Consider the following 13,082-nt stretch of genomic DNA (forward strand, 5'->3'; position numbering starts at 1 on the left):
TCAATGAACTAGACAAACATGCACGGTGCACTTGCCTAACTGTGTACTTCAGTTCTTCCCAACTGCTTTTAAACGGACAGACTGACTTAACAATGGGTCATTAATCACATCTGAGAGTCGCCGGAGACACACAAACTGCATGCATGACATATTGTTTTTTTGACCTTGGCGGACTCACGATTGAAGGCATGAGCAGACACTCAAAGCTTTGACCTTTTGATTCTGAGTGCAGCCGCTGCAGACACGGCAGCGATCTCCCAGGAGGATTCAAACCTCTGCTGCTGCTAGGGTTGCCAACTTCCTGAAAAATAAATAAGGGACACCTCGTGGCCAGGGCCAGGCGACCCAGTTGTCTTCACCCTTCCCAGTGTGGTGAATTTTCTAGCTCTTTTTTTTAACCATTTGACTTGAAGTTGATTTAAGTAGATATGTTCTACTTAAATCCTATTCTATTCTTTGTGATATGAACACATGTGAAACAAATGATCATTTAGCCATTTTTTTGTAGCTCAAAATGACAACATTAACACAGTAAAACAGGTCTCTTTCTTAAACAGAAGCCTGTCATGCTTAACTTTTGAGAATATAAGTAAATCTTTCTTTAAAAGAACTCTGTCCTGCTTAACTTAAAATAATAGAAAACAATAGAAAGAAAAATATTCTTCTAACAGTGCACATTTAGTGCATTTAGTACAATTGGCTTCAGTTGAGGTATTATTTCAGCTTTTCTAATGCTAATCAGCTGCTCCTGTTTGTAAACCCGCCTGTTCCCATGATTACGCATCATAACTCATCATCATTATTCATCTATGTATTACTTTTATGTATTAGTCATCTATTTGTTGTAATCATCTATTCTTGCAGTTGTTTCTTACACAAAATAAGTTATATTATCACACTTCTGGCCACATAGCGCTGATATTCACTGCACATGCCCATATTAACTTTTTCCAGCCAGGTGTTTTCCTTTTCCCATTCTTCCCTTTCTCTGAGGGGAACAAACATTGCTGCTCTAATGCTGGGCTCACACTGTGCGGTTTTAGGCCCATTTTGAGACTATTTTTGAGTCGTGCGACCGTTTTGGTGATCGGACCGTTTTTTGGCCTTCGTCGTGCGTCGTGTAGTATACGTGGGGTAACGAGAAGCGATTAACACCTCGAGCAGCTCCCGATCATCAATCGCTCGTGAGCCGCTCACACTGCTCGCGCGCAAACACGTAAACGTCGGTGAAAAAGACGGAGCAGCACGGCTGTGCAGCGTGTGATCTGGACACAAGCGATGGAGGCACAACTTGTAGAACTTTGAAAAGCTCATCCGAGCCTTTTCGATGTGGCCTCACAAAATTATCACGACCACAACAACCGTGAAAATAGTTGGATTTACATCGCTGCTCAATCACAGCTGCCTGATCAATGTTTTTCATTAGCAATTTAGCAAAGTTGATGGTGGTGGTGCGTGTCTGTGTGAGTGAAAGACAGAGAGCGACAGATTTTCTGCTATAACCTTCATTTTATGGAGGCACAGTGTGCGCACTCAGGTCGCATCAGAGCATCGGGCCGTATAGTGTGAGACCTGCATCGTGACCTACCAACTTCTAACCCCTGCGAGTCAATCGTGCAGTTTGAGCAGGAGCTGAATAACGTGACTGAAAAAAAAAATCGCACACTGTTTGCCCAGCATAAAGCTGGGCAAACAGTGTGCGATAAGTGTGCTGTCAGCTCATTGGTCACAAAGCAGGAGAGGGGCTGGGAATTATGTTTTCAAACAAAGTGTTAATTCCATTAAAAGTTATAGACTACTTTTGAGTCTCACTGTATTACGGGACAAAGTGCGTCCCTTATTAGCTCAATACGGGACGTGTACTTTTGTTTCTAAATACGGGACAATTCCGTATTTTAAGGGACGGTTGGCAACCCTAGCTGCTGCTAATGTCTTAAAACTGATCAAAAACTAAACACACACCTCAGCCAGGTTTAATATACTGAGGATTGTTAGATTTTGAGCTTAGGCGTTCCCCGACTTTATTTTTACTTCATCTTTGCAGTAGAGGTTAGATGAGTTTCAGCATTTGCAGGAAATATCCTGTGCATTGTTTCTCAATTACAGGGAAGTGAGCCAGGACAGACTGAGAGTTAACACTATAAACATGTTTTGGTTGGAGGGCTGCTGCCTGCAGGAGAGAACAATCACATGCCAAAGTCTTCAAAAGAAATATATATATAGAACACCTGTTTGGCAATTCAAAGAGTAGTAGAATAAGATAAGATAAGATAAGATAAGATAAGATAACCTTTATTAGTCCCACACGTGGGAAATTTGTTTTGTCACAGCAGGAAGTGGACAGTGCAAAAGTTATGAGGCAAAAATTAGAATACAATAAGAATAAATACAGTACACAGCTGTACAGAATAGAATAAAATAATATACTATATACAGTAGAATAAAATAAAAATAAATATACAATAAGATAAAAATAGAATACAAATACAAATACTATATACAACTGAGTAAAAATACAACGATGACAGAAAGGATTATTGCACTTAGTATTATTGCATATGTATGGATGTGTGTGCTTGATCAGTTAAAGTCTTTATTATGGAGTCTGACAGCAGTGGGGAGGAAAGACCTGCGAAATCTCTCCGTCCCACACCGTGGGTGCCGCAGTCTCCCACTGAAGGAGCTGCTCAGTGCTGTCACAGTCTGCTGCATGGGGTGGGAGATGTTGTCCATCAGGGATGACAGCTTAGCCGCCGTTCTGCTGTCACTCACCACCTCCACTGGGTCCAGAGGGCATCCTAGAACAGAGCTGGCCCTTCGGATCACCCTGTTCAGTCTCTTCCTGTCCCCAGCAGAGATGCTGCCGCCCCAGCAGACCACGCCATAAAAGATAGCAGAAGCCACAACAGAGTCATAGAATTTCTTCAGGAGTGGGCCCTCCACTCCAAACGACCTGAGTCTCCGCAGCAGGTACAGCCTGCTCTGCCCTTTCCTGTAGAGGGCGTCTGAGTTATGAGTCCAGTCCAGTCTATTGTTCAGATGAACACCAAGGTACCTGTAGCTGTCCACAGCCTCAATGTCCATACCTTGGATGTTCAGTGGTTGCAGTGGAGAATGCTTGTGCCTGCGGAAGTCTACCACCAGTTCCTTGGTTTTACTGGCGTTGATCTGGAGGTAGTTCAGCTGGCACCAGTCCACAAAGTCTTGGGTCAGACCTCTGTACTCCTTGTCGTCCCCATCAGTGATGAGGCCGACTATTGCAGAGTCATCAGAGAACTTCTGCAGGAAGCACTGGGTGGAATTGTGGGAGAAGTCTGCAGTGTAGATGGTGAAGAGGAACGGAGCCAGAACCGTTCCCTGTGGGGCCCCCGTACTGCAGACGACCCTGTCCGACACACAGCCCTGAGTCCTCACATACTGTGGTCGGTCGGTGAGGTAGTCCAGGATCCATATACCAAATAAATCCAAATATTCCTGTGATTTTGTTCAGCGGCATCAAAAATATACCCAGTTCTTCTTCTATGGACAATAATAAATGCATTCCAGCTATGTTCACTTTTTCTTCTCTCTTTTTGTCACATCTTACTTTAATATTATCCAAACTTATAGACTTTACTAATAGTGCAGTGCTTTTTATCTAGACATACACTGCCACCTCTTGGTGTTTCTCTATATCTACAGATAATATTTTCTTTGGTCTGTCCTGTCAATTTTTTAGCTATTTATTTAGCTATACATTAATAGAATTATGTATTCATGGAATAATTCAATTCAATTTAATTCTGTTTTATTAATATTGCATCAATTTACAACAACAGTTGCCTCAAGGCACTTTATACTGCAAGGTAAAGACACTACAATATTATAAAAAATCTCCCAACAATCATACAGCCCGCCCAGCCCCTTTTAACACAGGAAGAAATATCTTGCAGAACCAGGCTCAGAACTGTACTTGAACACAAGTAAGAAAAATATAGGCAGCCCAGCCTCCTCATAGCTGTACTTATCAAATAGGTGCATCTGTGGTATAAATGTGAAAATCCTAGGTGATTTTCAGAAAAGTTGAACTCTGACCTTGACCTTGAGGTCAAGATTCCTCTCCTCTGGGATTTTTAGTAAATGCACGTATGGTGTACATTTCAAAATCCTACGTTGCCTCGTTCTCAGGTAATGGCACTCACAAACTTGGGTGTCCAAGTTTAGCTCATATACCCGACATAAGCGACTGTAAACCAGTAACGACAGCTACTTCACTACGTGTGGGAATTTACACTTAATAGTTGGAATCAAAGTCATAAACTATTAATAGTTCATATTTTTTTCGTTTTAATCCTTGGTACGCGGATCTTCAGAAATAATTTGTTCGTCAGAATCACTTATCCGCTACAAAATTAATCTAATTTAAATACGCATGACTAGAATTTCCACTCTTTACACCCCCTGTGGAGCTAAAAATGAGGTACAAATTTAAAATAAGTGTAAAAAAAAAGATGCACATTTGTTGACTGGAATATAAAAGAGCAAAGGCGAAGAAACACCGAAGCAAAGCTGATAGAAATTTTCACAAAAATATAGGCACGACTATTGACTATTTTTGACGCACTTTGGAATTCGGACGCTGTTCGGCGCTCTCTCATCGCGAGAAAAGCCCCGGCCTTGCCCGGCCAAAGATGCTCCGGCATCTCCAGAATCTGCGAACACCCCCAGAAACTCAGCATCCAGCATTTCAGCCCTGACGCCGGAGCGCACCGGTTTACAGGCGACCTCAGAGGCGCTGCTGTGACAGAACAGTTTGCAATGGACACGTCTGCACCGGAACCGAGGACCACTGAGGTTTGTGAGGTGGAGGAGGCAGAAGAAGCTGTAAGCTTGAGGAGAAGTAGTAAATCGTCAGTTTCCATTTAATTCCTGCCTTTACGCAGGGTGGAGAGGCAGCGCGATCCGCCGCCTGACAGTAATCCTCTGCCCGGGAGGAGCAGGGAAAGCCCTTTCAAGGCTGAGGCAGAGTGAGGGAGGGAGAGTTTTAAGTCGGACGGGGAACGAGAGAGTTGTCATATTCGGAGCTTTTGCCCTGCCACTCGAGGTTTAACGGGGCGACTCTCATTCAAGCTTCTGGGAATTAACTTCGCACCATGAGCGGACCGACGGACGGTAAGCAGTGTGCGCGAATCTGCCTGATTAATACCACAGTGTCCTGAGAGGGCTTAGCTTGAAGTAGACATAAACAGCCTCTCGCCAAGGTTATTGATCACTGGCTCACTTATTGACAGGCTGTTAACTAGCTTTTTTTTGGCTGTGGCATTTTGAAACAGAGCATGATATTGGTTATAGATCGGTGACGGGATTCATCAATGTTTTCCTCAATGTCATTGCGTGTTGCCAGATCTGAGGACTGTCAGCAGTATGAACTGACTCATGAGGGACTCCAACAGTAGAGAAATTTCCAAAGTCATATCACCCAGCAGGCTGTTTCCTTTTATTGACCCAATATTTAAAATCACTACTCGAACATTTACTTTTTGAGGCAGATTTTATTGTTATTATTCTTATTCTATTATTCTTTGTGTGTGTGTGTGTGTGTGTGTGTGTGTGTGTGTGTGTGTGTGTGTGTGTGTGAAAGAGAGAAATCATTTTTGTAGTCAATACAAGTAAGACGGTTAGAAGACTTTGTGATGGCTTGTCAGATGTATTGTCAGATGTATTTTGGAGAGAAGGAGCCTGCTGTTCTTTGATAGCTGGAAGACAAAAGAGCTCATCTGTAGTTGACACTGTGCTGGGTGCACATATTAAAATGCATCAGTGACTCAACATAGCACCAAATAAAAGCAGGTTTTTTTTATCAATGTGAAACCACCTAATCCCAGAATTGTATCTCTGAAGGAACATAGAACAAAGTGGATCTGCTGCTTCTATACAGTGCTTTCCAGTAAGAGCTACCAAGCAGCTGCCTTCTCCTCCTAGCAGCCATTCAATTTTATACCTCCCACCACAGGGAATAGTTAACCTTATAAGGGCTTTGGTGGTGCTACACTTGTACAAGTAGTACCATGTCAGTATAGTTGAGGCCACCCCCAGCTGAGTGACTGTAACCCCCACAAACTCTGCCACAGAAAAGAAGAGGATTATCTGTTTGCTGGCTGATTTGGTTCAGAGCTTTATTGGTATATTCATGCTTTTTACCAATGAAGTCACAGGTCAGAGTAAACATGAGATGCTTTCAAACAGAGCAGAATAACTGGGGTGACTTATGAAGTCACGAGATAAATCCGATGGATCCCCAGACTGTTAAATGATTCATGCTTTAGATGTTTTTTATATTTTTTGCATGCTTTGTGTGAATCACTGGATATCTCAACTCTACTGCAACTCAACTATTCAAATAATTTAACTTGGTCAATCAGTGGTTTCCAGTCGTTCGTTGGGACCCATCATGAAGTCTCAATTATACAAACGTAAAAATTTCAGTGGCTTTACTTATGAGTTACTGCATATTAGGCATCATTTGTGCCATTTCATTTTCAAGGGGTCACTAATGCACTCCTCAAAAATAATAAAGGGAACTCTTGATCATCACAATATAACATGAAATCAGATAAACTTCATAAATCTGACCAGTCAGAAAGCATTTCACCTGCTTTAGTGCAGCTGAACGCGACAACAGGTGCACTGTTGTGGTCTCTTTTTATCCTTCCTGACCTCCTTTCCGTACTTCGGCTTCTTGCTGGTGTCCTTGTCAATTCTTTTAGCACCAGATGATGTCTGCTGCTCATTGAGATTGCACATGTAGTCCAGCTCCAGCACGTATTCATACGTGGTTTTACGAGAAGGTTTGCTGTGTCTCTCAGCACAGTCTCCAGAGTGACTGGGCGAAATGAGGAGTACTGAACGCAGCTGTGGTTTGAATAAGAACAGGAGGCCTGGCATTGCCAGAGCCCTACTAAATGACCTCTAGCGAGCAATTCATGTGCATGTTTCTGACCTAACTATTACAAACAGACTCCATGAGCATTGCATGAGATGCTGATGTTCTCTAATGGGATCTGTGCTCACAATCAAGCACAATGCAGCTCAGTTGGCATTCACCAAGGATATCCAGATGTCTGTGAAGAGAACAGCACCTCTAGTGGACCTGCCAGTTCTGGTCTTCTCTGGCAAATGCCAAGTGAGAGAGAGATTGGAAATTCTAGTTACTTTTAATAATTTATCAGCATCATACATCCGTGATAACAATAACACTCACCAGCCATTACACAAAGTACACCTGCCTGTTACTGGGTTGCACCGCTTTTGCCTTCAGGATTGACTTACTTTTTCATGGTATAGATTCAACAAGGTGCACGAAACATCCCTCAGACATTTTGGTCCATGTGGATTTCATGGCATCACACAGTTGTTGCAGATTTTTTGGCTGCACATCCACGATGTAAATCTCCTGTTTTACTACATAAGTTACTCTGTTGGATTTTGATCTGGGACTTGCGGAGGCCATTTAGACTCATTGTGACATTCCAGAAACCAGTTTGAGATGATTTGAGTTTTGAAGATGAGCACACTGAGGTCACAAAAAACATCCACATGGTCAGCAGCAATATTCAGGTTGGCTGTGGCGTTTAAATGATGCTGAGGTGGTACTAAGGGGTCCGAGAAAAGGCCCCACACACACCATAACGCCACCACCACCTGAATTGTGATGTAAAGATGTTTACATCACATTCTGACCCTGCCATCCAAATGCTGCAGCAGAAATCGGGCTCATTACCAGGAAAACATTTTCCAGTTTTATTATTGTCAATTTTGGTGTGAACTGTAGCCTTAGTTTCCTTTTCTTAGCTTACAGGAGCTGCACCTGGTGTGGTCTTCTGCTGCTGTAGCCCATCAGCTTCAAGGTTTGAGGTGCTGTGCGTTTTAAGACTATCCTCTGCATACTTTAGCTGTAACGAAAGGTTATTTCATCTACTGTTGCCTTCCTATCAGCTTGAAGGAATGTGGCAATTCTCCTCTGACCTCTGACATCAATAAGGCATTTTCTCCCAGAGAGCTGCCACTCATGGATATTTTATCTTTAAAATGCCAGTAGATCAGCAGCTTGTGAAAAACTCAGACCAGACTGGCACAACAACCATGCTGAATTCAGAGTCACTTAAATCACCTTTTTTCTTCTTTCTGATGCTCAGTTTGAGCTTCAGCAGGTTGCATTAAGGGGTACACAGGGTACCTAATGAGGTGACTCTGACTGTATATATAAATGACACAGCGATTCTCTCATCTGTAACTGGAAAGAAAATGTATTTTTTTCACTGCACTCTGGTGTTAGTGTCAGTATTATCATTATTATTAAATAGTAATAATGTCATGTGATGTTAATTTCCTTTAACTAGCTCCTTCATTTCCTTTCCTCCAATGGGAGCCTCTTATTTTTCATCACAAATCTGCAAATTCCTGAACGTTTTAGTCAAGGTAATATGTTAGGAAGACCGCCCTTTTTGAATAAAAACAGATATTTTTGATTATTGTATTGGTCATGTATTGCTTAAAGAAGCAAATGTTATACAGAGCAGTTATTTGTTGTGTGGACAGAACTTTTCCTAGCTCCATTATCAAGAAAGCAGTACCCATGCTACACACACACACACACTGCATATACAGTACACGCACACAGCACGAGTTCAAATTCCAAAATTTAGATCACTTAAACCTGCTAATAACACACACACACACACACACACACACACACACACACACACACACGCACAGTAACACATTTAATTTCTCAGCCACACACAGGTGGCTCAAATCTTTCTATGTCTGTTGTTCCAGTTCTTGTGCTGCCATCTGGCTACAAAACCAATGCCAGCTTCTGTGATACACACACACACACACACACACACACACACACACACACACACACACACACACACACACACACACACACACACACAAATGTGTGTGTACTTGATGATACAATTTGTTAGGAAGCATTTTTGTCCCAGTTTTACCTTTTCTTTATCATGAAAACATTTTTAGATTCACAACCCTCTCTTTCCATGTCTCTCCTGCTGTCACCAGCTTAACCTGCCAGCGTGGTGTTTGCTGTGATTGCATAATACTCTGAGACACAGCAGCATTAACTGTAATGTAATTGAATTGAGCAGAATACAGTAGAATTGTTGCTCAGAGTGCTGTACGGTCTGTTGAGCGCAATTTACTTTTATGGCAAAACAAAATTTAATGAGTCAGGCAGTGAATTTTAATCCTTTCACTGCTCTTTTCCTGTGCTGTCCTTTCATCACACAGATGTGGTACATGGACATGTGTGTCTGGGAGAAGTTAAAGAAAGGCCTTTTTCATTAAAATGGATTTGACTAGTTTCATAAGGATGACAGAGGTGTAATCTCACAAAGACCCCAGAGTGCACTGTTCTCTCTCCAGCAGTGTGTGTATCTTTGCTATTCTGCATGTATGTTGAGATTTGACATCATTCAGAGCTTTATTGACATATGCAAAAAGATTAAGTCAGAAAATGCAATGCAATGGTTTGCTGCCATCCAGGATTAGAAATGGAAAAAGTAAATATATAGGAAAGGGAAGGTAGTCAGGACTGAGGGAGATTGCACTACCTGAAGGCAACATTGTAGACATAGAGGACAGAACTTGGAATCCCACAGGCAAATGGGAAACATGAAGAGCTCGCTAGAAAAGCTGCAACCACCAAATACCTGCAGAGACTAAGACAAATCCTGTGGAGTCAGTCGAATGGGAAGAACAACCATCAACACCTACGCCCTGCTGCCCGTTAGATATCCTGTTGGGATAATCAGCTGATCAAAGGAGGAGATTGAAACCACTGATCAAGGCAAGAAAGCTGCTTTCCATGCATGGAAGTCCAGCACCCTGAGACTGTATGCTAAGTGGAAGGAAGTAGTTGGAGGACTAGTGATTGTCAGAACCACTATTATCAGGAAGATGACCACGACTGACCACTTGCTTAGTCAATACCACAGGCAGCAGAAATCTGAGAAAGAAGAGGAACCATCATGGAAGGACAGGTCCTTGCATGGCATGGACCACCTTTACATAGAAGAAGTGGCTGATATTGGGAAATCCTACCAGTAGCTAGATTGAAAGACAGCACAGAGGCATTAATCATGGCAGCAGAGGAACAAGCTCTGAGCACAAGATCCATAGAGGCTGCGGTCTACTACACCAGTCAAGACTCCGGGTACAGGCTGTGTAAAGATGCCCCTGAGACAATCCAGCACATAACAGCGGGTGCAAGATGCTAGCAGGCAGGGCATACATGAAACGCCATAACCAAGTGGCCGGCATAGTATAGAGGAACATCTGTGCTGAGTATAACCTGGAAGTCCCGAGGTCAAAATGTGAGACCCCCCCTCCAGGATGATTGAGAATGACTGAGCTAAGATGCTGCGGGACTTCCAGATAAACTGGTGATGGCTAACCATTGATAATGGACATGGACATAGTAATGGTGGACAGACAGAAGAAGACAGATGATAGATGTTGTCTATGTGCCTTGCAATAATAATGGTTGTAAGTCAGGCTAATCTCCCTTGCAGACTAAGAGGCTTCTGAAGACATTGGGTACAAAGTCAATCTCTTCATGTTTTGTGAACATTCAATCAAGTGTGTACGCTGGTGTGTCTGTTCTATTACTGTAAATGTTTTTATTCATGTTTTCTGACTTACTGATCCAACAGGATTGGTTGCCATAGTGTTTGTGCACCATTTAACAAGAGTGTCATCTGAAGGCCACACTGACGTTTTTTTTTTTTGAGCGGTTGATGTTGGAAAGTAATTGTTGCCTTGTAGAACTGATTGCTTTCATCTTAACTCATGAGGCAAAACTGAGAAACTGTTTTCAAATTCATTAAGATTCATTGTTTTGCCATCCCTGTAACAACATGCTTGGCTGAAAAAGGCGTTTAAAACCTTGTCATTTTGAGGCTGTGGAGCAACTGGCTCAAAAAGATAACAAGTAACATGCTTTTTCATCCTTGCCTCTCTTCTTTTCTCTGCCAGCAGTTCAGTACCAGTCGAGCCTCTATGGAGGAAACAGCAGCAGCAGCTCTCCCGTCTCCAGCCGTGGAAATTCACCCATCGTGTGTGAGCGCTGTGGGGAGGTTTGTCGTGGGGAGGTGGTGCGTGTGAAGAACACACACTTTCACGTTAACTGCTTCACTTGCAAAGGTAAAAGAAAAAAAACTAATAAACCCACACACAAACATGCTTTATGTATGTATTTATTTTTTTGTTTTTTACATTACACACACATAAAAAAAACTCATTAAGTGTGCACCACAGTTATATCTGCTTCCGTACTCCACTCTTAGCCTTACATACAAAGGTTTAAATTCATTTGTTTTTCAGTCTTGGTCTAATGCATTTCATCCGCATCAATTTACATAGTTAAATATTAAATAATTACTCAGACAAGAAGGAACCAAGGCAGTTGAATAATTGCTAGCTTCTTCTTGCTCACTGAAATGGAGGCTGAACCACAACTTCACCGGGAACAGCCAGAAAAAATTAGAGACACCGATTTGGAAAATAGTTCTGTCTCCAGAGACAAAAATTATGTTGATGTAGGAAATATCATTTAGCACAGTGGAAAGATCGTTGGTCATTTAAACATATAAGGCATTGTACTTCTGTCCAGATTTTCCGGCCACATAACATGCATAATATCATATTTTAAATCACCCAGATGCACATGTAAAGAAAACCAGTATGCATAATTGTTCAAGGTCTGTTAAATAACTTTCCTCCTTTTTTCATGTTGTTCCAATTCTGGATACTCACGAAAAACCTGGTTAATTGGTCAGAAAATGAGACTGAAATATGTACAACTGTGTTTTTAGACAGACTGAGGTCCTGTGTAGAAAGTTATTTAAAAGACTGCAATGTTTTGAAGTCATTTAACATATATTTATAATAGAAAATGCCCCCAGTAAAAAAAAAAAAAAAAACAAACTAAAAGAAAACAATAGGTGACTTGATACTAAGAAATGCGTTTTTGTTTTTTATTTTATTGTCCTCTTATAGAATTTGATTCTTGCAAAATGTTTCAGAAAAAAATGGTCTAATGATAACGTCTACAAATGAACAAGGTTAATTAGTCACCTGACTGAGCATTCCTGAGAGTTCAGTCTCTCGGGGATGCTCGAAAAAGCACCAAAGTAAGAAAAAAAAGACAGAATGACTGATTGAATGACTGTGATCTTCAGGCCCTCAGGAGACACTTAAATAAACAGTTTGTAGCTGCAGCCATTAATGGAAAACTCCACCATGCAAAGAATCACATATCAACAAGTTCCAGAAGTGCCGATTTAAGGAGCGCTGCATCAATGCCATGCATAAAGTAAAATAAATAAAGGATTTCTAATTTACCCTAGCGGAAAATTAAATTATATCGATGTTAAGGAAGCGACTTTTTTGGAAAATATGCTTACCACACTTGCTTGCAGAGATAAAGCTTAGCTTTGCCTATTAGTTTCGCATAGCACAAAGACACAGTCTGGGTGAAACAGGTAGCATGGGTATGAATATTGCTGTTCTCCAAAAGAAAAACTGACCCTCTTGCAACTAAGGTTAGCAGTAAGGTAGTAACACATAGGCAAAAAATTGTATAAAGTGAGCAAATCTCCAAAAATAAATCCTAGCTGTAAGCAGTGGATGCAGGTGTAAAGAAGCAGAGGAAAGATTTAATCATTTAGATTTAGTGTGAGGCCCTGTTTTTAGAAACACAGCTATACGCTGTTTTAAAAACATGTTTATGCATGACAGTGTGCATTTGTGCATGTAGTTGTGCGTGCAAACCCGGAACTATATATGTCACTTGATGTCTCTGCATGGTTGAGCTCCACCAGCGAGCAGGTGGGACAGAAGGCACTAACACAGCTTTGCAGTCAGCAGCTAGCTTAGCAGTGCAGTCAGCAGGTTTTCAGCCCCTAGTCAGACTCCAACCAGCTAACCTCCTTTCACGGGCCGGGACCTACACAGTCCCAAAGCATACTGCAAGACAACACAGTTTTCTCTGTTTGATCTGACAGAAGCATCGCATC

General features: G+C 41.8%; 1 protein-coding gene across 2 annotated transcripts in view; it reads left to right on the forward strand.

Annotated features, from left to right (window-relative positions):
* Window positions 1-5,132: 5,132 nt before the first annotated feature.
* Window positions 5,133-13,082, forward strand: part of LOC146624437 (actin-binding LIM protein 3-like) — a 53,792-nt gene continuing 45,842 nt past the window's right edge. The window contains exons 1-2 of one of the 2 annotated variants that reach the window (XM_085363925.1): window positions 5,133-5,151; window positions 11,044-11,208. In XM_085363925.1, the coding sequence (XP_085220051.1) occupies window positions 5,133-5,151; window positions 11,044-11,208 (184 nt within the window). Of the gene's footprint in view, window positions 5,152-11,040; window positions 11,209-13,082 lie in introns of both variants that reach the window. The other variant, XM_085363924.1, reaches the window with a different exon arrangement.

The sequence above is a fragment of the Diplotaxodon limnothrissa genome, linkage group LG10 (assembly GCF_057381915.1).
Source record: "Diplotaxodon limnothrissa isolate DT_005_m linkage group LG10, D_limnothrissa_male_GT1.1, whole genome shotgun sequence".
NCBI classification, from domain to species: Eukaryota; Metazoa; Chordata; class Actinopteri; order Cichliformes; family Cichlidae; genus Diplotaxodon; species Diplotaxodon limnothrissa.